The sequence below is a fragment of the Leptidea sinapis genome, chromosome 23, assembly GCF_905404315.1.
Source record: "Leptidea sinapis chromosome 23, ilLepSina1.1, whole genome shotgun sequence".
NCBI lineage: Eukaryota > Metazoa > Arthropoda > Insecta > Lepidoptera > Pieridae > Leptidea > Leptidea sinapis.
In genome coordinates, this window is record NC_066287.1 from 4,840,192 (window position 1) to 4,866,134 (window position 25,943).

The window sequence follows — 25,943 nt, forward strand, 5'->3', positions numbered from 1 at the left end:
TAAAAATGTATAACTTTATTTTTGTAAAAAAATAATTTTAATCGCCATCAATAGCTCCAAACTGGCTAAGACTATAATGGCGGAATCTGTTCAGCTCATATCTTAACTTATCCAAAATATTTTTTACTATCTTACCCTAATTACAACACATTTTGATTTTATGATAACATTAATTTTTTTAATACTAAATTTATCGGATTAAACATTCCCCTCTGCTATTAGAAGTGAAAAATTATTTCAAAGAGTAAATGTAATAGGACATCAGATTGTAGATAAATTATCTGCGCGTGTATTTTATGTTTTTCATAATTTTTTTTATCTATGATGTAATTTCTTCTTCTTCTTGATATATTGGCTCCTCGCGTTGAGCGTTTCAGCCATATATGTCATTTATTTATTTTTTATATTTTTGATAACCTTAACAAAAAAAAATCTGTATTCTCTGCGAATACTGTAGTATTTATAATTCTGACATTTCAAATCAGATTTAAATCAATGGGGACAACCAGTGATTCATGTTTTCTTGCTCAAGAAATAAGAATTTTCGTAAGCTACGTTGTTTGTTTTGAACGGAGAAAACATATTACTTAATCAAATCTTAACTCTTCTTCACAATTTTTTTTAGAAAGTCAACTTACACGTCAAAATTATATCAGAAAACTATTTTGCCCCCTTATTTTACCCTTAACGAAGAAAAAGGGCTAAGACTAGTTCAGCATACAGCTTAGGATGAAAAAGACACATTGTCTCGGCATGATAAACAACTATGGCCACAGATATTTTTGACAATGACATAAGCATATTGATCCGCTTGAACATTTAGGTTACTTATAAACTAACACAGTTGTATAATTAACTAATTATAGTTAGTACAATATAACTCAAGTACATAATTAATTAGATATACTACCCATATCAACATACACAAGTCTGTATGATGTGGCAATATTTAAAACTTAGCCTCCTTACGTCGATAACAATCATGGTTAAGAAACAACATTGAACCTTTACAATACTTCCAAACCTCCTCCAGAAATTACAACAGTAATTTCTACACAGTAAGTTCTGTTGAAGACTGTCAACAGACATAGACAGTTCACACACTCTGCAATAAGATAACCCATCGGAGCCGTACTTCATGGGAAGCTATCCGGCTCGAAGGACCATGTAATTATCGCAACAATTGGTACAACAGTCAATTGGTGAAGACAAATATTGCCACAGTGAAGCACGTAAGACCGATGTACATGAGGGCCACGTCTCAAATAATGTTGCAACACCGACAGTAGCGGGGTCGCGCCCCGCCCCCTGTCACGGGCGGAGTCACCGGAGCGAAGTATGCGTGCACCTTAATGTTCGGGAGGTGATTCTGAGGACAAATTTAAAAAGGTTTTGGTGAAGCAGCTCATTGCATAGTGCACTAAAATATTAATGCTTCATTTATGTGGATAAATTATGACGGCGTCTGATGCATTGGGCCTTCTGCTAACATGAAATTGTATTTAGTTACGCATGAAAGGTCTAGATTGCGCTAGTTGTCTCGCATGCGCGCTGAATACGTGCGAATAATCGACTCGCGCGCCATAAAACAGTATCAAAGTTGTCTTCGAGTTGTCTGCCTGCCGTGATTGATTCTATAACCTTTTAAGTGTCTTGTGTGCCACGTGTCCGCTACATATATTTTGAAGACTTGCTTGTGGCATCAATCTAGTTCCTGAATATACCGTGGATGCTTCCTGATTGCTGTTTTTATCCGCTCTGCTGCGACAACGACAAGCCACGAATCAAGACTGATCTGCGAGTATTCCTCCTCAGGAAACCCTAGATTCAATACAGGTTAGTGGATTGGTTTTTTGTATTAGTTGTCGCCATAATTATCCGCTTTCTTTTTCGAGTTACGTTCCCCGCGGTAGACTGTCTATTTACACGACAGCCTACCAACATTTATGTGTAGGGTTTAAATGCCCTACCAGGTTTGTAACCGCCCGAGTTAATAATTAAAAGTGAACTATATTCATTACGACTAAATTTTTTACTTTATGTTAAATTATTTTGTATACTAATTATTATCAGTCTATAACTTATTTTAAAAACGTTATATTCAAAATCGTAAATAACATCGCTTATTTTTCAATAAGCACCATATAGAGTTATTCAAATTCCATCTAAAGCTAAACTAGTGTGTTTTTTAGCTTAACAGAAAGCATCCACAAGGTTTCAAAAGAATAGTTGATTAAAGCGATATCGAATAGAATTGAAATATTTTAGGTATACTTTGAATTAGGAGTTATTTTGCGAAAATCCATAATTAAATGCTAATGTTTTATTGAGTGATAATTCCACTAAGATTCTGGCACGAGTCTCGTGCGAGAATTTACGAATCAACATCTCCTGAGGATGCCTCACGCGAAGAGGCGAAAAAGATGTCGAGTCGAATAAAGACAAATCTTATCGGACACCAATAAAACTTGGATACGCATGATTTTAATTTTGATAGTTATAAAATAATATTTTTAAGTTGTATTGTTTATTCTTTTTTTTTAAAAAAAAAAACCTTCATATAAATAGTATTTGTTAGTACGGCTCTTTCCTTTTTGTCTGGAATTATGGCATATCACACGTATAATCTCAGCATACAAATTTATCAAACAAAAATATTTACACGTACCCTCAGTTTTCGTATAGCATTCCTCGTGACCATCTGGCAGTCGTACAGCTCTATAAGCTGCAGGTTGTGGCATGATATCAGGTGCTCCAGCGCGCCGTCCGTCACCAGGGGGCAATTATCTAGACCTGTCACACAACAATAGCGGTTACATTTTTAAATTACAGGAAGCAATCCACATTCTGGATGTTAGGCGGTCCTCCACAGTGCGGTTTTCAAGGAACTTCCTTCCACGTACTAGAAAGCTATGGAATGAGCATCCTTGTGCGATGTTTTCGGGATGATACGACATGGGTACCTTCAAAAAAAGGCGAGGACACCTTCCTCAAAGGCCGGCAACGCTTAAGGATTTTAATAAGCAGCTGTGTCATCTTGATCATTCCATCAATAGGCTCTTAACAATTTGTTATGTTTAAAGTGATAACCTTCACTTCTGGAATTAATTATACAAATAAAACTGAAAACAAAATTTTATGAACGATGCGGGACTGAACTCGCGACTTCCCGCGTTTCGTGCGAGTGCTCTTTCCAACTGAGCAAACCGTTCGAGTGACATCTTGTATGCTTTGTTCAACTTAGGTTGTGTCTTCATCTACAGGATCTACTTTACAGTTGATAACCTGCTCAACCCCAATATTTGCATATTTAGGAAATTGACATGAGATGTCGCTGTTTCAAATCTAAACAACTTATGTTTTTAAAGTGTAAAATAACCCTCATCTCTGGGCGTAGTTGTTGGCTTGTTGGATTGGTTGTAATTGGCTGGCTCAGTTGGAAAGAGTGCTCGCACGAAACGCGAGTGGTCGCGGGTTCGAGTCTCGCATCGTTCATAAAAAAATTGTTTTCAGTTTTATTTGTGCAATAGGCTCTCGTTTCCATAAACAACCCAGTTTATTTTCCTATTTGTTGTGAAGTTAGTATAGCCATACCGAGCACTGTGAGGTGTTCCGCGGCGCACGGCGACATTGACAGTTGCTTGATGCCGTAGTCCGTGATCAACTCGCAGTGTGACAGCGTCTGTCAAACATTCAAGATATAAGTTATTTATTTTATCTACACCCATGCTTTAAATCCTCTATTAAAGATTCTGAAACAGTTAGCTTATTACCAACATTAAAACACCCAATGTCGTAATAACCATTACATCATCCAAACGAGTGTTGTAATGTTGTACTGAATTTCATAACACTCCTTGGTTTTTTTTTCGATCCCTTCATGCACAAAGAGTTTCAACAAACAGCCACATTCTTATTGCTCGATGCGTGGTATCTGTATGAATTTCAAAAAAAGAACATTTTCGTTTACGCGCGTTCGACACAACCAGGACGTCGCGCGCCGTAAAAAAAAGTATGTTATTCGAAACCCCGCCATTTTTCTTGAAAAAATGAGCGATTCAAGTTTTGACAGCACACCTCCGGATATTTTAAACGCTGCAAAATAACATAATATTCAAGTGAATTTTAATATTTGCACTATAAAAAATGTAAATTACTACTAAAATTAATAATTCTTGCATTAATACTTAGTTTATTTGTATATAATCAGTAAGGGATGATATTAGGTTACTACTAGGGCTGGCTGTTTTAATGTTAGCAGTAAGCTGTTTCAGAATATTTTAGAGTATTCATATTATGAGTGTAGATAAAGTCTTGTATGCAACTGTTGATAATTAGGTATTAAAACACTCATGTGATACTATTATCAAACCCACATTCGTGTTTTAACATCCCTTATCACACAACAGTTGCATAAATAACTATTAATGAATGAGTGTTAACAGGGATCTTAAAAATGAATGAATTACGTAATATTAATCCGCCCTATTCTCAGGCATACCAAATTTATAGCGAATTTTGAGAAAGTAAATGTCTTTTATACCTTTATTTCTTTTAAATTACTGAATTTACCATATGTTACGAAAAAGTTAATCTCGTGAGAAGAGCACACAAGATAATCAACTGCCACACTTTCCAATCAAATAGAGTATTTTACAATGATTGTAACAAATTACTTTGTAAGGTATTGCATCCAATATATGAATCGTGTTTAAATAGTATAAAATATGTCATAAAAAGTAATAAAGAATAAACTGTATAAATATTAACTATCGTATATTGGATACATCAACCTTAAGAGCTTGAATTCATTGTTTGTGTAAGGATGCTTCTTGAACAAGTCATAATAAGTCCAAATAAGTGCATCCAATAAACACAATTCAAAACTCATAAGTGATAGGCGCACGTAAGGGTGTTTAAAATTTTGTTTCCTAAATGTATACTGTCACAATTGTAGCTGTGTATGTACTTTCTGTGTCTTAAAGATTGCTTACGACGAAAATCTTTAGGAGGCAAAAACTCATCTAGCTAGAAGGCTTAGCCAGGTAAGGTTATGTGACGTGGCCAGAACGATCAAATTGTCAAACAAAGCCAACAATGCTCTTACAATGATAGGAAAGTAGCTATGAAACGACTGTAACTTGGCTCAACCCTCAGGTACTTAAGGAAAACTTTCAAAACTTTCGCGGCTGCGTTAGAAGATGGAGGCATCTCTCTGCCTTCGCATGAAAATTTATCTTTTTAAATGTTTTGTTTTAATATTTAATAATAATCCTTATTTGAATTTGAATAAGGTCAGTTTTACAATCGGTCTTATTTTATTAAGATTACGTTTCTCTTATTCTACCTACAAGGCATGCAAATATATGTAGTATAACATTTTAATTCATACAAAATTGAACCTAACCATTAAGTATTATACACTTAGCAATACAAATATAATTCTAATAAAATAGTAATATTCATGTCAGATTTATATGTCAAATTTCCTTTAATTTCAATAGACATTTATTGAAAAATTTTTATTAGCCATGTTGTTAATCTTTTCTTAAGTTGATTACATATCATGTCTTTTAAATGGTCGGGTAACTTATTATATATTTTTATCGCCATGTAATGAACATTTCCTTGGCAGAGTGTCAATTGACATTTGGGTACAAGTAATTTGTTTGGGTATCGAGTGTTCCTAGAAGAGTGATCTTTCATTTTGGTGAAATATTCCGGGAGTTTATGTACAAATACACACATATCCCGCATATACAAAGAGGGAAGTGTTAATATTTTCTTTTTGATAGAAAGTGGCTTGCAGCTATCCATCCAGTGTGCATTGCATATTGCACGGATACATTTTTTTTGAACTCTGAAAGCGCGATTTGCGTCCGAAGAATTTCCCCAAATGATAACTCCATAGCACAGTACGGATGACACATATCCGTGGTATGTACACCACGCGGCTTGTTCTGATAATGTCTGTCTTATTCTCCTAATGGCAAAAATAAACCTATCCAATTTATTACAAATGTCTTCAATATGTTCTCTCCATTTAAGATTTTTATCAATTATTATACCAAGAAATTTAATATTATTTATGTGTTCAATCATTGTACCATTATATTTTAATATTTAAATTATTATTAAAATTCCTGTTAGTATTAAAATGGATTATTTTAGTTTTTAATATGTTTAAATTTAAGTTATTGTTATTAAGCCATCTGGTAATGTCATTAAGTGAATTAATAATTGTATTTTTAGTGTAATTTTGTCTTTTTCTTTAATAATTAATGTGGTATCATCGGCAAATAGCACATATTGATTAATTGTAGAGTTTGGGAGGTCATTGATATATGATAGAAATAGCAAAGCACCGATAATACTTCCTTGTGGAATGAAAAGGCGCAACTCTGATTTTCTCTAAATTCCGAAGTGTAAACAATTTTTGTGGACTTTTTATTGCATTTAACTATTCTTGATATTTCGGTACGTTGTTGTCGACTTTTAATGTAAATTTTTATCAAGTTATTCGCATTGTCTCTAATTCCGTATTTCTCGAGCTTATACAATAAATTTTCATGTAATACCAAATCATAGGCCTTCGACATATCTAGAAAGACGTTTGTTACGGGTATTATAATATTTAAGCTATCAGAAATACTTTTAATGAGGTTAAAAGAAGCTAACTTTGTGGAACTATTTTTCGAAAGCCAAATTGTTCTTGTCGTAATATATTGTGTTCATTGAAGAAAGATAAGTTTCTACTGTTTATCGCTTTCTCAATTACTTTCGAAAACATTGGGATGAGTGTAATAGGCCTGTAATTATTTACATCGCATTTATCACCTTTCTTAAACAAACCACCGATTTTTTAAGTTTTTCTGGAAAACATCCTTCTTCAAACGCTAATTAATTTCATAAGATAATGGCGCACATATAAATTTTGCACTTAATTTAATAGATTGTGTGTCGATGTCATCATATCCCACAGATTTGCTATTTACGTAATTATTCACTGTGAAGTGGTTCTAGGGTAAGTGTATATTCGATCTTTTATATATTTTCCTAATTTCCTACACATTTAGAATCTAGCCAAGTTACACTAAGCACACGCACCAGTTTTTCTAATCTTGGACACCCCATGGCCAAGTGGACGAGCGTATTATCTGTTATCAGCACACATTCTTCTAGGTCCATGCGTTCTAGTAGACGACAACTCTGAAATATAAACAAATAATTTAGGATACTTAAAGAAATTCAGGAATATTCCATGCATCAATTACCATAAATCTGAATTCCAATGTTAATTCGGTTTTAGGGTTCACATTCAATTCAAATTCAAATTAAGACCATATAATATAAAGGCTAAACACTTTCAATCGGTATTCAGCCTATTGTATAAAATGGTCCTTCGAGTCGATAGTTACTGTACATGGGAGTGCACACCTCAACTGGCAAGAGCATGGAAGCCGAAGAGCTGCAAGGATTGGACCAACTTTATTGAGTCTAGGTCAAGGTAGCCTATATGCTGGTTCTTCAAGACATTTAACCTCTGTACTTCTTGACACTCAACCTGGCAAGCGCCTAGAACTGTGTCAGTAAGCTGCGAGTAATGAGCCAGTCACTTAGATTTGTTAGTCCTTTTAGCGTTTTTTTTATGACAGTAAGGGACGAGACGAGCAGGACGTTCAGCTGATGGTAATTGATACGACCTGCCCATTACAACGCAGTGACGCTCAGAATTCTTGAAAAACCCAAAAATTCTGAGCGGCACTACAATTGCCGACGTCACCTTGAGACATAAGATGTTCAATCTCATTTATCCAAGTACTACGACGCCCTTCAGACCGAAACACAATAATGCTTACACATTACTGCTTCACGGCAGAAATAGGCGCCGTTGTGGTATACCCATAATATAACCGGTATCCTCTGCAAATAATGTTGGTTTATTTTATTTTAATACGCAAAAATTAATCTTTGAGCAAATAGTTTGTCTACATCCGGTAAGAGTGACAACTATAATTTTTATTTTCTCTACCTCACACTACGGCTATAAAAGTAGCTTACTCTGTTGCTTGCTGTGCATTACTCTGTTGCTTGTTGTACAGAACCGACGCAATACTTCCTAGTGATACAAGTGATTAAAATTACAGAAATTCTTTTGTTTAATTTCATGCCCATATAGTTACTTTTACAGTAAACAAGCCTCCTACTGGTAAATGCCTTCAGTCGCATCTTACGACACCCTTGGGCCTGGGATTTTCCTATTCTTTTAATGCCCTGGGGAAGCACAGGGATGGTGTCGAATACTCACCCTGGCGAGGGCCTGGAAGCCAGCGTCAGTGAGTTGTGCACACTGGGCCAGCTCCAAGGTGGCCAGGTCGGGGCAGCGGGCCGCAAGTGCACACAGTGCTGCGTCCGTAAGCCGCGTGCACCCGGACACGCAGAGCCGTCGCATCGCGCCACCCAGCTTCGATATCGACTCGTCTGTTATATTCTGCAAATAGAATGTCCTTGCTGTTAGACAATCGATAAAAACACGCCAGGAACATTAGTCTAGTGCGCGTGAAAAGCTACGTCTTACACTCGCGATTTGTATGACATTTTGTGTTAATGTGCGTGAATTGCTCAAAATAGAGGTAAGTTCTAAACTCACACACGACGTTTTCACAGCTGTCATAGCCGATTATGTCGTGTATTTTAACACTAGAAATAACTAATTCTAGTGGGCTTCATAAGGTACATAATAGCTTTAAGGGTTAAATTATGTATACACTTTTATAATAAAGTCCCAGCTACTGTTCAGGCATTATATATCATCTATAAATAAATTTAAATGTTTTATTAAAAAATGGCTCTGTCGTAAATCCTACTGCTGCACAGTTGAATATCTAAGTGATCCGACAGCCTGGGACTAGATTATGATTATTTTATAGCAATAACAATGATAGTACAATATTGTATATTTTATTAAAAAGAGCGCAAAAAATAATAGTGGACGAGTTTCTGGCGCCGTTTCTTCCCTCTCAAAGCGCTATTTTGTTTCCGAAGCGGTAGTAGTAGTAGTAGTATTAGAAATGACATCTAAAAGAATTATAAAGGATTTTGAGAAATAGATTTTAAAAAAGATTTTGACAATTTTGAGAAAATAAATGCCTTTTATGCCTTCATTGTTATTTTCTAGTTGATTTTAATTCTAATAAGCATCAATTGTCTTTGCTGGCTGTTTAAAAGAGTAAGTTTCTTTTTTTTTCTGGTGCGCCACTATATGCTTATGCGCCATCGGTTTGGTCACGACTTTTTTCCGTGCTAGTGTGGTATCTAGTCGAGCCCTGCTTTTTATCTTACGATGACACCCCAAATGAGCAGTACTTATTCACCTCTTTCCATGCCCGTTGGTCTGGGACGTCTAAGATCAGGGTCTAACAGGGATGATATGAGCATCAAACAGATTGGTTAAACATAAGAATTAATACTGTAGTGTCTCTATTAGTTACCTCGCAGCCCTGCACGTTGAGCACCTCTAAGTCCGGGCAGTAGGTGGCAAGACACGACACAGCGCGATCGTTCACGTGCTTACATCCTGCACAACAAAACCTATATTATTTATAGTCAAGTTACATTACAGTGCAGTATAAATGCCGGGGGCCGGGCGTACGACAATTTCATATTATTTAATCACAAATACAATCGTATCACAATTTATGACGTATTTCATATTTACGAAAATATGAAATTCCGCTTTTTTGTGTCCTAGAAGTATTCTTTTCTCCATTTTTTTAGAGAACCACTGAATTAAAAGTGCGCACAAATTTTAAGTGGGTAACTGGATACTCATTTAATGAGAGCGTAGTTTCAGGTTTTCATATTTTTTCTTGGTATATTGTTAATTTATATAACTGTTAGTTAATTTTAAATTCTATACAGTCTTTTACTAAATTTGAAAATTCAGCGGCAGGAATCAGATCAAACAGCGCTTGGGAACACTGCCCGTGATAAATGCGGTAGAAGACACACAATGAAGATTATGACGATTAATATATTTTATAAATCTAAAGTGCTATGTTAATGTAAGCTAATGTTAATTAAAAGGAGACACTTCGCAGACTTCGCATTGCAGATTTTATAAAATCGACATATAATATATATATAAACAGACGGGACTCTATTACTAAGACTCATCGGACTGTCATCGGGCTGTTTACCTTATAAGCCCATAAGACAACGTAATATAGACGGAGAGTGTATAGCCCCGCATAGCCAATCCAGTTAATACTTCATCCTAGACCCAGATAGTAGAAAATGCAAGAAATTCAATGTCCACTTTTTTAAACGCCTCTATCAGTACAACATAAGCATTATATGTGAGTTTATTGTATAACATGAAAAGAATGGCCTCGCCTTCTCAAGTCTGAATATCTTCACCCATAGGATCTCCATAATTTCCCACTTTAGCTGCTGGCTTACCTTTACATATGAAACTCTTCAGCTTAGGACAAGCACGCGATATCGCCTCAACGCCGTTCTCTGTGATAGACTGACACCACGACACGTTCACATGGGTCAACATCTGTGAAAAAATGCGCGTAATATTTATTAATTGTAACAGCAACAACTTATAGGTATATAATAGTTATAATAGTAACTATTAGCAGGGTGCCCGCAAGGAGGAGTACTCGGGCCACTTTTATTAAACCTGGCAGTACATGAGCTATTAGCAAAACTGAATAAGATGAGACTTTACACGGGACTTTATGCAGATTATATCAGCATTCTAATAACGGGCCCATATTAGAATGTGTTGTGAACCAAAACAATATTTCAGTGCACAACACGGTGAATTCACACTACTAGTTGACGGCACAAAAATGCACCGCTGTGGTATCTATTACCAATCTAACCGACATTCTGTGTTAAGAAGCCTCTAATATATGTATTTTATACTGATAAACAGATTTCTAGCAACGAAATAACAAAGAAAAACCCATTATGATTGTATCTTATGATTTTTACTCGGTTCTTTCATTTTATCATTTCATTAACTGTAAATCTTACTGATAACATAAATTAATACGCTACAATCTCAGCGAAGATTGGCGCAAAAAAAAACAAAATACAAGAAACAAACCGGTCTTTTACATATTACATGTTTATTAAAAACTATATATGAATTGTGTTTCAAGGTAATCCAATATATAAAATTCTCATGTCGCGGTGTTTGTAGTTAAACTCCTTCGAAACGGCTTGACCGATTCTCATGAAATTTTGAGTGGATATTGGGAAGGTCTGAGAATTGGACAACATCTACATCAACATCTTTTTCATCCCCCTTAATGTTAAGGGTGGTCCACGCCAAATTTTTTTTTTTTAATTTGTTTGAATATGAGTCAGCATTAAAAAATACATACAGCTTCAAATTTTCAACCATCTACGATCAACAGTTACTTTTGTATCGCGATTTTAATATCGGCAATACAACGTTTGCTGGGTCAGCTAGTCATAATATAAACTTATCACACATAGTGCTGCACGATATATACAATACCCTTCTTACTGATAATTAAAAATGAAAAATACTCACAGGACACCCGTCTGAAAGCGCCTTTAATGATATATCTGTGATGTTGGGACACGAATCTAGGTTAATTCTGAAACAAATATATCCTCCATATTGTTATAATGTACACTAACTAATAACACTATGTACTTATGGTAAGATTTTATTATCACACAACTACAGTCGCGGGCAAAAGTTTGGAATAACTTACTTGAAATTGGTTCCGCGCTATCTTGCTTACTAAATAAACTTTTAATTGTTTATTATAAAAATGACATAATTTTAAAGGTTCAACTCTTATCAATAAACTGATACCGGATTCATTAAAATCAAGCCAGTATTTAAGAAGCTATCCCAGATTAAGTGAAGGACTAACGACGTAAGTGATTCCAAACTTTTGCCCGCGACTGTATATTCACTAGCGACCAATTAAAGTGACCTCATGTAATGCAAAATGCAAGCCTAATATTTAATTTAAAGTACTGATTAGTTTTAAGAAACATGATCCAAAATGTTTATAAGACTGTAAAATTGCATTTAAAAGTAATTTTTTATTTAATCAAAGAATGATTTTTTATTTAATGAAAGAAATGTCCATAACGTTTCGTTGTTATAAAATAATTCCTTTTCGATGAATATAGCTTTCTTCAGTGCCAACAATTGTATTACCAGTGGGAGGTTCCTTTGCACAGGATCCCGGCTAGATTATGGGTACCAGAACGGTCCGTGTAGCAGTAATGTGTAAGCATTACTGTGTTTCGGTCTGAAGGGCGCCGTAGCTACTGAAATTACTGGGCAAATGAGACTTAACATCTTATGTCTCAAGGCCGCTCAGAATTTTTGGATTTTTGAAGAATCCTGAGCAAGACTGCAGTGTAATGGGCATGGAGTATCAACTACCATCAGCTGAACGTCCTGCTCGTCTCGTCTCTTATTTTCATAAAAAATCCATCCAACTCATGAAAAATAATAATTTAAATCGTCTGTCGGTGTCAAACATATTGCTGACGAACACAAAACTGCCCATATTTAGAAGCTGGTCAATTCACTTACCTCTGCAGCTTGCTACACCTTCTCCCTAGTGCCTGGCACGTTTGGTCTGTCACCTTCTTGCATTTGTTCAAATTTAATTCTTCAATGTTCGGGCAGGACTGAAAATTTAACAAATACATACTCTGTGTTTATTCCGTCATGACAACGGTTACTTGGATGGCTTTCCATAAAATCCTTTCTTATCTGACCTATACTCGGCGAAAGGAATGTACCTACCAAATTTCAAGTCTCTGCACCTTGTGGGTGCAGAGATATCGTGATGAGTCAATACATAAAGGCATAAAAGGCATTTATTTTCTCAAAATTGATTCCTTTGGAATTATTTTTGATGTCATTTCTAATAACTACTAGATACTACTACCGCTTCGGAAACAAATGGCGCTCTGAGAGAGAAGAAGCGGCGCAAGAAACTCTCCCAGCATTCTTTTTTTGCGCTCTTTTCAATAAAAATATACAATATTGTACAGTCATTTCTATCGCTATAAAATAATCACAATCTAGTCCCAGGCTGTCCCATCATTTAGATATTCAGCAGTGGAGTAATAGGATTTACGACAGAGCCATTTTTTTATAAAACATTCAAATTTATTTATAGATAATGCCTGAACAGTGGCTGGGACTTTATTATAGTAGTGTATACATTTACCCTTAAAGCTATTATGTATCTTATGAAGCCTACTAGAATTAGTTACAAGCAATCCCTTATTTCTAGTATTATAATAATGAAAATCACTATTAAGAGCAAAATAAACATATATATACATGGGTGGAAATCTCAAAACACATCAGACTTGAACCAACTTTCTTTTTCTATTTTCAAAGCGGCAAACGGGCAATAGGCTCACGGGATGGGGAGTGGAGAGCAGGCACTGTAAATCTTACTAGTCGTAGACGCGCTTTAGTCCGACAGTACTAAGTTTTGTCGTTTCCATATTGAAGTTATACATCGAATAACGCAATCTGGAGACCGCCTATGTTAGGTATTTACTATGTAGAGAAAGGTAAATTTTAATGAGTGGGTGCTCAATAAAAGTTTACTTATAGAATAACAGAAGCAAATTAAACTAAAACTTAAGCACTAGTGCTATATTTATTTAGGTTCTTAACGAGGTAGGCACTGCCTAATTGCCTATATAGTGTGCACGCCCCTGGTGCTGAGTGAGAGCCCATGGACATCTGCAGCACCAAGGTCAAGAGATGCGTTGCCGTCCTTAAAGTTGGGTTGGTCTAATCATGAAGGTCCCTATGTTTATCGGTTGGGGAAAACTGCAGGCGGTAATTGATTCCACAAAGTAGCTGTCCGAGGCAAGAAATTTCTTGCAAAACAGACGTCAACATGTCCGTGTGGAATTTCGCAATTTAACGTAATATCCGGTGGTGTAATTCGGCTGCTGGTATCAACCTGAACCAAGTTCGTCATCATACGGACAGCAATGTAAAATAATTCTTGTTGTATCTATGTGTCGAAGACAGCTCGTTAGCAACGCAAGCAGGAGAGCTTCAAGAACGATTCACAGTCGGGAGTTAGTTATAGACTTTTGACAGTTTTGTAAAAATGTGTTCATGGAGAACTGAAAGTTGTGTTAATGTATTTGTTATTATTTGAGGGTTGAGACATTAAGTGAAAATATTAAGCATGGATTTATAATTATAAGTGTATAGGTACGAGGTTCCCATCGTGCACTATGCAAGTCGATTGACAATGTACCGGTAAATTTTAATATCACGCCGTTGGCCCACGTATACCTACCACATATACATGTATATACATCCTATAAGTAGAGGAATGAGTAGCTGTTACCCGCGACTTCGTTTGCATAACAGTGTACTTATTTTAGTTGGTGATCCAATGCCACATCCATATATAGAAATCAATTATACATCTATGTCTATACATCGTTAAACCAACGTTCATAAGAAACGGTTTTCGTTCGACCGTTTTTCTCTGACTTTATTTGCAAAAACCTACTACGCAAGTCTTTTAATTTTTCGGGTTGATAAAACAAATAATGTGGCTTTCTATTGGTATTAGAATTTTCAAAATCGCTTCAGTAGATCCAGAGACTACCCCCTACAACCTAAGAAACTCCACCTCTTAATAATATTAGTATAGATGCAGGGGCGTGCATTTCATATAGGCAATTAGGCAGTGCATACCTTGTTATGAACCTAAGTAAATATCGGATTACTCTTGACAGAGCAGTCGTGGTCATGTAGAACGACGAACGATTCTACGCCAGTTATCCCTGGCTGTTGCTTCTCTGGCACATGTGTTGAGGGGAGTATTGGTTATGGCTTTGGTCTGGTCTGTCCAGCGTATAGGGGAGCGTCCTCTTGAGCTACTGCCAAAATATATCACTAGTGTTAAAGTTGATTAAGTTTAATTTGGTTCCGTTATTTTATTACCAAACTTCTATTTAACACCCGCATAAATTTTTTACTTACGCTAGATACTAGATACCAACGGTGAGCAATCTTTGCATATTCCAAAGCTCAACTGTGACTAATCAGATCCACAGTGCCTACCTTGCTAGAAAATCAATGCACGCCCCTGTATAGATGATACTGGCTGCTGTGTAATACCTGAGCCAAGGTCTTCATGGATCCATCGCCGATGCTCTCGCATCCCCTCAGGGATAGCTGCCGCAGGAAGCCACCACATCGCTGCGATATGTTCTCTATTACTGGCCCCTGGATATTTTACGTTTTTATTTTAAAAGATTGGGGTTGAGCAGGTTATCAACTGTAAAGTGGATCCTGTAGATGAAGCCACAACCTGAGAGTTGAACAAGGCATACAAGATTTATCAGCGATACGTCACTCGAACGGTTGGCTCAGTGGAAGAGCACTCGCACGGATCGCGACAGGTCGCGGGTTCGAGGCTCGCATCGTTCATAAATTTTGTTTTCAAATTTAATTTGTGTTATATTACATATTTTATTAAAGTAAGTTGAAAAAACTTTTGAATCGCCAAATAGGTATTTTTGAAATAAAACTTCTTTAGGGACGCTCTTCTTGGGTGAATGCGTGACGAGAGCGTTACGAAAAGTAGGATTTTAATGTTACTCATATCTTTTACTATAAAATTATGTGTGTGTACTTATGTATGCACGCAAGAAGTTATACTTCTTTGGCCTAACGAAGCAAAAATCATTAAAATGATTTATTCCTCGTGCTATTCTACGTTTTTAGAAAGAACAATTTTGTAAAAATCCAGCAAAGATGGCTTTGACAATTAATTATTAAATAATGAATACGGCTGTATGGGCTTGAAACCTTTGCCTGTCCTAATAATGGACGAAGAAACAAAAAAAATAACGATTGACATATTTTTTTATAACGCGCCTAAAGAAGTATAACTTCAAAAATTGCCCGAAACTAACCTCAACATCTCTCTGAAAGTCAAATAAGTCGATACGCTGCCAGTTGGATCCGTCCAGCGCTAGAATGTTCCATAGCTTCGAGACCTGAAAGACGCAACAAAAAGTCACCATCTTAAATTAAATAAATAACAAAAAATATATTTTATTCAATACCAACGATATACAAATGATGTATATTCAAAAAGTCTTCCCATTCTAAATCAAATATTTTTTATGCTCGTTTTTCCTCCGTTAATGGGCTAGGGTGAAATGTATTTTATTAATTACTAGCTGACCCGACATACGTTGTTCTGTATATAATAAATAAAATAATGTTTTTATATGAATTTGTCAATAATATATCATAACATCAAAAATTACTTCGTAAAATATGCACCCTGCTGTCGTAATGAAATTATTTCACAGCAGAACTGTCAAACCGTGCGTCAATAAATTCTCTCATAAAAATTATGTATGGACACATCAAAGGAAAAACAAATTTGTTATTTTTATTTAATTTAGCAGCATTTTCCTATTTATTCTACCTTTTATTATACCTTTTAAACCTTCTCTGAACTTCCACAAATAATTCAAGACATAAATTTGCCAAATCGGTCCAGCCGTTCTCGAGTTTTAGCGAGACTAACGAACAGCAATTCATTTTTATATATATAGATTAGAAACTTTAAAATACATTTAAATAATATTATTTTATGAATCATCGTTAACAATTTCGAAAACTCTTGTATCATCAACATTATCTTTAAAACTATTATAATCTAAAATAGAAACTATAGGTTCATGGTAACTAAAATAGGAAATAAAATTTTTTGATTCGAATAATATATAATAATGATGTATCTACATTTTATTTATCTAGATTCATTCGCGGTCTGCTATATGTACATGCATATATGCATACAGTATAGCTGCGTCTCGTAACGGTGTCGCGAGTCCGGAGATTCTATCTCATTTCAAAATAAGCGTACCGCGCTAAAAGAAGTTTTCACTTTTTTTATGGAAAAGGAGGACAAACGAGCGTACGGGTCACCTGGTGTTAAGTGATCACCGCCGCCCACATTCTCTTGCAACACCAAAGAAATCACAGGAGCGTTGCCGGCGTTCAAGGAACGTGTACGCGCTTTTTTTGAAGGTACCCATGTCGTATCGTCCCGGAAACACCGCACAAGTAAGTTCATTCCACAGCTTTGTAGTACGTGGAAGAAAGCTCCTTGAAAACCGCACTGTGGAGGACCGCCACACATCCAGATGGTGCATACTTCAAAAATCGTTCCGATTAATAGTAAGTCTAAGTATCTTTGGTCTATAAGTCAGGCGACATATTAAACGTTCTAGAACTTTCCTATTTAGATATCTATGGCGGATATGGTTGTTAACATATTATAACCGTAACCGTAACTGTGGAGATCAGATGTTCTGCCACTCATTACCTGCGCACAGCGGCACAGTGAGACCACGTCCAGGTAGGACAGGATCCGCAGTAGGAGCTCCTTCGGCAGTTTCTTGTTTATATGGTTGTCGTCCTCGCCCGAAAACCGACCGATCTGAAACAAACAAAGTCAAAATATTCATTTTGCAAGTAGGCCACCAAAAAAGAACTTTCACATGTACATATTTTCTTTCAGCCGGGTTATAAAGGGGTGTGCGCAATATAAGAGCATCTAAAATTCAAATTCAATTGGTTTTTATTTTAGAAATACCGCAATAATAAGATAATAACTTAAGTAATGATTATTTAAAATATTTTTAATACATGATGTATTTTACTTCAATGACATTTAAGTATATTTAACAAAATAACAAAGTTGTATATCAAAAACTACTAAACCGATTGTGTATGTAAATAAATAGTATGTAGAAAGGTTGAGATCCAGATTTACACATTTTATCCTGTATAAGTAGGTCCCATTTAAAATTTATAAAATGAAGTCGCTAGTGGCACTTGACCTTTTCCATAAGTTAAATAAATTAAATAATATTCTATTTATATAATGAAGAGAGGATGGTTAAAGTTAATTTTATTATTACGATTTTCGATGCATGAATTCTGATGAATATTAAATTAGTTAATTTTTACAACCTGAAATTTAAAATAATACTACGTTCTATACTTTTCAAATCATTTACCTAAGTAAGTACCAGTGTACCTAAGCCTTTAGAGTACGTATTTGAAAAAAAAAACTTAAACAAACCTACTCGCCAACCTTGAAATTAACTTTCAAATAATTCACACTATACGTATGTGGATATGCAAAAAGAAACCAAAATGTCAAGTAGCTAATAATAATATCCTTAACGAAGTAAAAACAAAACGTTCTCAATCACCGTGCAATTACAAGAATACTCCCGATGACAGTACAATTCAAATTCAAATATTTTTATTCAAAATATGATTTAAAATCACCTATTGAACGTCAAAAACTACCACCCATTCAAAAGAGACTGCCTCAGACCTGAGAAGAATGGGCGCAAAAAAACTAAGCGGGCTTTTTTTTATTATAAAACAACATTAAATGTATTGAGAAGCAACAGTCAAAATGTTTATTTCTTTAAATTTTTCTCTTAATGATTCTTTAGGAGCTAGGTTATAAATCGCGCGAATAGCCCTCTTCTGCAGCACAAAGATGGTATTAATATCGGCCGCACTGCCCCATAACAATATGTTTAAAAAAAACGAATACATGGTAGGTACCTATGTGAAGTCGACACCTATTTGCAATTTGTTTTTTAGATTATTGCGTGAACTATTACTATTCCTTTAACTACTTATTTGCCTAAACTATTAATGTTACAATTTGTTTCGAGATCTGTAAATAAATTACGTATTATATATTTTTATAATGTAATAATCTATATACTTAGAAGTACTATATACGTAGATTCTGTATGTATGTTCACATATAACTCGAGAACTATTAGCCCATTAAAAAAAAACTTTTGTAGTATCACCACTCCTCTACAACATTTTCCTTAAATCCCCGCCGAGGGATTGCCAATTCCGCGAACATCTGGCTGGGAAATCTGGTTTCGAAGAAGCTGGGCGTCATAAATAGAGCACGGCAATACTTCAAGCCGGCTCACATTCTAGCGCTTTGTAGAGCGCTAGAATGTGAGCCGGCGCAGGTCCGACCACATATATAGTATTGCTATCATCTATCTCATAGCTGCTCGAATCGTCGGGGACTCAGTGCTCTGTGAAAGGCTAGATCACTTGGTGTTGAGTAGAAACATCACCTCATTGTGTGTCTGTACCACATTTATCACCGGGAGTGTTCCGAAGAGCTGTTTGACTTGATTCCTGTCGCCAATTACACCTTGGCACGACACGCCACAAATTAGGATATAATCCCCACCATCTGGACGTGTGGACCTCCACAGTGCGGTTTTCTTCCTTGCGAGGACTTGGTAGCTTTTAAAAATGTATTAGCCACAGTAGTTTGTTGTGTATTCCTTGCAAAGTGAGTATATTAAAAAATAAAAATTGCTTCCCAAAGAAACTATTGCCCATGCAAGTCTAGTAAATATGTTGATATAGCATAGCAACTGTGGGAGTGGGAGGCTCCTTTGCACAGGATGCAGGCTAGATTATGGGTACCACAACCGGGCCTATTACTGCCGCGAAGCAGTAATGTGTAAACATTGTTGTGTTTTGGTCTGAAGGACTCTATAGCTAGTGAAATTACTGGGCAAATGAGACTTCGCATCTTATGTCTCAAGATAACTAGCACAGTTATAGTGCAACTCAGAATTTATGGGGTTTTTCAAGAATCCTGAGTGGCACTGCATTGTAATGGGCAGAGCGCATCAATTACCATCAGCTGAACGTCTTACTTGTCTCGTCCCTTATTTTCATAAAACATAAAAACCGGTTGTTCCTGTCTGACTGACAACAGTGCTCCAACACATATAATAATATTGTTTACTAGCACCAAGTGGTGATTTTTTTCCACTTGTGATAATGTAGGTATTACTACATGGCCCAGTGGTTAAGTGGTGCTTTTATTTATTTAATTATAAATGACTAATCCTATACTGTCACACTCATACAAAACAAGTGCACTTGTTTTGTGTGTACTCAGTTATTGTTTCCAAAACCCCCTTTAGAGGTCCTGACTAATTCTAAGTTTTAATTAAACCCAAGTAGGGACAAAGAATTGTTTCTTACAAATTTATATGTATATCAAAAATAAAATAATATAAAATATTTTAACTATCTTTATTGTATTAAATACTCTGTTCTCAGGCACCACCATGAATTATCCCTATTTTAAGGGTTTTTTTTACAGATCCTTGATCCAACACATGTTCAATCAAAATAAGAGCAAAATCACTATTATCTGACTACTTGGTAGTTGGTACCTATTGTGCTTTAAAACATGTGTCTATGGTTTTTTCTCACTGAGGTCTTACAGAAGAAACAATAGCTAAGTCAGGTGGTTAGGAATGATAATATTAGTATATTGCTCTATGTTAGGAAACGCAAAACCCATACTTTTATAATTTACTAAATTATATGAAAAACTATTATATAAGTCTTACACTATTCAGGCATTTTAATAATTATTTTATTTTAATAATATTTTTATATAACTACACTAAAACATTTTATTTAAAAAAAAATAAGAAAAAAAATATAATAAAAAAAAAGTTTATAATGTTTTCTATGCATTTTTTCAGTACCGATTTTTAAGTATCAATCCAAATTAATTTCCTATGTAAGTGTTGGTACTAATTAATGTGTTATCTCTGAAGTTCAGCCTCAATTATAATTCGTAATATATTTTAAATGCTAATTGAATGCTTGTGATCTTCCGCTGAAGTCGGAGTACGAACACATGCGCTGGGGTCATCTGAAGTCAATTTAGCTAACGGTAATAAAAATTATTTGCAGACTTAACGCTACAGGTCAATAAACTGACGCCGATACAGACGAATTAATTGCAAACACATGAGAAGAAATCGTAACGCAATATCACTACATTAATAGAATAATAAATAAGACTTGCGATCTTTACATTCGGACAGAAATAAAATAAAACAATTTTTTTAGTTCAATCATGGCTCTAGGTCTCAAGATTATCCCTATGAGATGAGAACAAAGGAACAGGATCTGAGTACATACCCTGCCTGTCAGCTGTTTTGATGAAAACACAAACAAAAGGTGAATAATATTATGGATCACAAGAGGCCTACCTCGAATTTATTCCTTCCGGAATAAGTCATGTTAGGGAACGGCGTAACCTTCGCCACAATGTTGATTTTTATCACCACTAAAACAAAATTCACAATCACAGTAAAATAAAATCTTTGAATAAATATGCGTCTTTTAATTTTTCGCCGAGCGACCGTCGAACCCCGAGAAAACTCAAAACAGCTCTACCACAGAGCAATAATACTGAGTTGTGCGTTGTTGTCTGAGAGCCAGTCAATATGTCAGCTCAATACATTATTAGTTCCATATGTCTTTGTATTATCTTTGTAAAACTTCACAACTTGCGAGATTTATATTGTACATTTGAAAAAAACAGAAGTAGTAAAAATAATTATATATCTATATATATAAAAATGAATTGGTGTTCGTTAGTGTCGCTAAAATTCGAGAACGGCTGGACCGATTTGGCTGAATCTGGTCTTCAATTATTTGTGGAAGTCCAGAGAAGGTTTAAAAGGTGAATAAATATAAAAATGCTTAGGATTAAATAAAAACAACAAATATGTCCCCGTCGTTCAGAAATCAAATTAAAAGAATAGTATAAAATGAATATAGAAAAAAAACGAGAAGGCCTACAGTAGTGATATTCGAAAGGAACCTTGTCTACTTAATTCTGAAAATTGTAAAAGAAAAATTAAGTCGTTTCGTCAATTCGTTCTCGAGATATCCTAATAGACTAATGGACGTCTATGATATTTTTTTTAATGAACTTTTTGTATATTAATACGTCCTCGACAACTTAAAAAAAGTATTAGGATTATTCATTAGTGTATCAGCTTTATATTGATGTGCTTTTTATATTGTGTAAGAGTAATATAAAAAAAATATGGAGTTTAAAGTGTGCAAATCGTGTGAACTTGACAGGTCGGTTATAAAGCACAACCTCGCCGCTTCGCGTTCGAGGCGTGCAATAGTATAGCACATTACAACATTAAGGCCCAGTGGCACAATTATGACGTAGTAGCATAGTAAACACGACAATCATGTTCATGAAGCATCCTTACACGGGCAATGAATTCATGTTCTAAAGTTTGATGCATGCAATATGTGATAATTTATCCACCAGTTTATATATGTAGAGGCTAAATTCATCAAAGTGTTAAAATATATATATGACATCTGCAGCAGCAGAGTGAAGCTAAAGACAGCTGGAACCCCCATTCCAATTAAAAGAGCTGCTAGGTAAGGGGAACACTCCACCAACAATATTCATCTCAGTATAGGAGTCCCTAATAAATTAACTTAATTGGAATACGACGGGCTTAAATATAATCGAAAGTATATTAATCATTTCAGATTTGCTGACGATCTTGCCTTACTATCTGAGAACAGCGTAGAAAGCAAATTTTTTACAAATAGGCATCTTGCTTATGATTGGTTTATTATTCGTATCACGTTTCCCGCGTTTAACTGCTTGACATTAAGAAAACTTGATAATCATCATTTCTCTTTATCTTGTCTTATCCTTGTCACTATAGAATTACATGAACGCAATGTTTAAATTCTCTTTGTTACACGACAGGAGAAGTCATTTTTAACTTTGAATGTTTATCAATAATATAATGGATAATAGTCCAGTAAAGAAAAGTTTTAAATCGACATTTTTTTCGGAAGTTTAAATTCTCGATCATATTTTTAGTTTTTTATGTAAAATAAGGATACAGAGTCAAAAATCGAAAATTAGCTTGCAGGGGTTGTAAAAACAATTAAAACTACCCCCGAAACAGCTTCTTGGGGATTTTCTTCGAAAATATAATTTTTAGCGAAAAAACATTCAAACAAAATCGATAGATAATAAAAAAATCTACAAATTTGTCTATTATCACTTTCCTCGTAAATGCAATAGAAAAAGAGAAATTTGCATCTCAAACTTTGGGACTCGGAATAATAATTCATCTCTGTAACTCCTATTATGCATAAACTGTCTCTCTTACTCCTACAGCAGTTGTATTGGACTGAGGCGCGGACATGCTGCGTGTTGATCGGACTGTTTTGGGCATTGTACATTTGTGTATATTTTTACACTCTATTGTTGACTATAACCACGTTTTTTTTATAATATTGCTGATATCGTGTTGTTATTCTTGTTTATAAACTCCAAAACTGGAAACTGAGGATCATGTTGATTTATTTTGTGATAAAAAAAAATAAAGTTTTAATATTCATAGGTACATCATACATGTTGCTTTATCAGCTCAATCACAAGCTAAAATTCGACTTTCACGCTTACCTCCAACTACTTCAGCTTTAACTCAACACGCAAAAAGAGTTTATTATCAAATGCAATTATGGTTAGGTAATGATTTACAACCACAAGAATGGGGTTGGAAACGGCTCAACACGATGATGATTCCAATCATGACCACTGATGATGCGGCTCCGAAGGAATTATTGAATCAGGAAAAAATAAAATTCTAATAATTTATCATTTTCTTTTGTACTGAAATTGCATTTATTAACGAAATTTTATTTTCACATTTTCTGTGGCTGCACCGGTAATTGTGCAAACAAGCGTTGTACATGTCAGGGACGACTGCTAAACTGTGGAAAGAAAACGCCACAGATAGAGACTAGGGGAACATGGGTATCAGTGGATCACGGGGAACAGTGAATCATTTAATATAGTTCTGTATCAATAGCACCCACATACACGCTTTTCAATAACTCTCTTCCATACCCCGCGCGGCCCAACTAGTCGCAATCTTTCCATCATACCGGGAGGACGCGCGATAGCGCATCAATCAGTAGGTAAGTACGCAAAAAAATTTTTACGTGCTACTTAAAATTGTCTTACTGCAAAGTTACTTGTTTTTTTTTTATTAAATGCATTTTTTCTTTATATATATGTACTCAATCGTATAGAACCATACTGAGGTTCAGGAAAAAAGCAAATTATTTAATGTAAAAAATATTATTTGTGTTTTTGGTACATGAGTTACAGTGAATCATGTTATTATGGGTTTCGTTGGATCACGATCTATTGTACCCCAAAGAGCTTCGATCTTCAAAGTACTTTTTTTACAGGTTAAAATGCCACGTATCCGTTAGCTTGCATACGAGATGGCGTTGCTAAATGATATCCAGGTACCACAAAAATGCCATGAAACCAAACTGGTAGGTTTTATGGCTTTAGGAAATGACATCCTGATCTAAGCCTTAGAACACCTGAAGGTTGCAGTTTGAGCCGTGCCACGTCTTTCAACCGCCATAACGTAAAAATGTTTTTTGACAATTTAGAAAACGTTATGTCGAGAGAAATTGTGTTTGGAAACGAAGCCAGGGTTTTCAATTAAGACGAAACCAACACCATGACAGTTCAAAAATCAGCCAAAGTACTCGCCCCCAAAGGCCAAAAACAGGTTTCCAAAGTTACCAGTGCAGAGCGCGGAACACTAGTAACTACATGTTACATAGTGAGTGCACTGGGTAGTACTCTGCCACCCGTAATGATCTTTCCAAGGGTCCATTTTAAGCAACACATAATAAATGACGCACGACCTGGCACTTTAGGACTCGCAAAACAATCTGGCTGGATAAATGGAGAATTATTTGCAAAGACATTACATCATTTTATAACCCACACAAATTCAAGTAAAATTAATCCTAGCCTTCTAATACTGGACAATCATGAGTCGCACATTTGTGTTGAGGCACTAAATTTAGCCAAATAAAATGGGGTAACTATTATTACTGTCCCACCGCATTCAACCGGTAAAATGCAACCTCTAGACGTTGCTGTTTTTAGGCCATTAAAACTGCCTACAACAAGGCTGTTAACGACTGGATGATGCGCAATCCAGGGAAAACATTCTCAATTTATGAAGTTGCTGGGTGTGTTAGAGATGCCCATTTGAAAGCAATGACGCCGGCTAACATATGCAATGCCTTTCGCGAAACAGGGATTTTCCCTTTCAACAGAGATATGTTTACTGACGAGGATTTCGGACCCAGTGAAGTTACCGACAGGCCACACTATCAAAACCCAGACAACAGACAACACGAAGAGACGACAATGACGAGAAGAGAACAAGAACTCCTTCACCAACAATTCTGCCTTTAGAACTATCATCGGCAATTGTTCATGACGAAAAATCGTCTTTAGCCGACCCTCAAAATACATCATCTGCAGAATTTGCCAAATCAGCTTCGAAAGATATTGAAACCTTAAATGACGTCGAACTAATGCCATTGATATCTCCTTCAGAAAATATTTTCTTTCATCAACTTTTAACTGAACCAGCTTCTTGTACACCAGTCAAACAATTACCTGTAGAACCACCTTGCACTGCATTTAATGGCCCAACGCCAACTTCTAGTACATTTATAGACTCAAATGCACAAACTAGGAAATTCATTAGTCCTTTAGAATTTTGTGGCTTACGAAAAGCTGATCCTAGAAAAGGTAGTAGAACAGCAAGACGAAAAGGTCGACACCAAGGACGAAAACCATGATTGCTAAAAAAGAGCAGAAGATATACATAAGGGAAAAAAGACTAAGATACAGGCTAAAGCTGTTATGACAAGAAAAGTCTTAAATAATAGCTCCAGTGAAGAAGACGAAGAAATGAGCATCTATTCGGAAGAAGAACCTGTGTTTGAAGAGGAAGCTGAGTTTCAAGTCATTAATCCTGATAAATTGCCAAAAGAAGGGGACTTCGTATAAGTATTATTTAAAGTGAAGAGTAAAAATATTTATTACATTGCAAAAGTAATAGGAGAAATGGGTGGGTATACTGGGAGAATA

General features: G+C 35.5%; 1 protein-coding gene across 1 annotated transcript; it reads right to left on the reverse strand.

Moving 5' to 3' along the window:
- On the reverse strand, positions 1 to 21,372 carry LOC126971403 (F-box/LRR-repeat protein 20). The gene is made up of 13 exons (XM_050817715.1): positions 21,181 to 21,372; positions 17,418 to 17,531; positions 15,988 to 16,071; positions 15,188 to 15,295; positions 12,605 to 12,702; positions 11,576 to 11,642; positions 10,462 to 10,564; positions 9,492 to 9,577; positions 8,309 to 8,491; positions 7,108 to 7,209; positions 3,595 to 3,682; positions 2,669 to 2,793; positions 1 to 1,369 (listed from the first exon to the last, which is right to left on the reverse strand). The coding sequence occupies exons 1-13, from the start codon at positions 21,208 to 21,210 to the stop codon at positions 1,262 to 1,264; spliced, it is 1,296 nt and encodes a 431-aa protein (XP_050673672.1). The 5' UTR covers positions 21,211 to 21,372; the 3' UTR covers positions 1 to 1,261.
- Between the last annotated feature and the right edge of the window lie 4,571 nt (positions 21,373 to 25,943).

Bases quoted from the DNA above. Each gene is read 5' to 3' on its own strand.
- LOC126971403 (XM_050817715.1), bottom strand. From the start codon at position 21,210: ATGACTTATTCCGGAAGGAATAAATTCGAG. The intron at 11,643-12,604 runs GTAAGTGAATTG...TATTTGTTTCAG, and splicing joins AGGTGTAGCAAGCTGCAGAG to AATTAACCTAGATTCGTGTC. The intron at 2,794-3,594 runs GTATGGCTATAC...GTTGTGTGACAG, and splicing joins GGAACACCTCACAGTGCTCG to GTCTAGATAATTGCCCCCTG.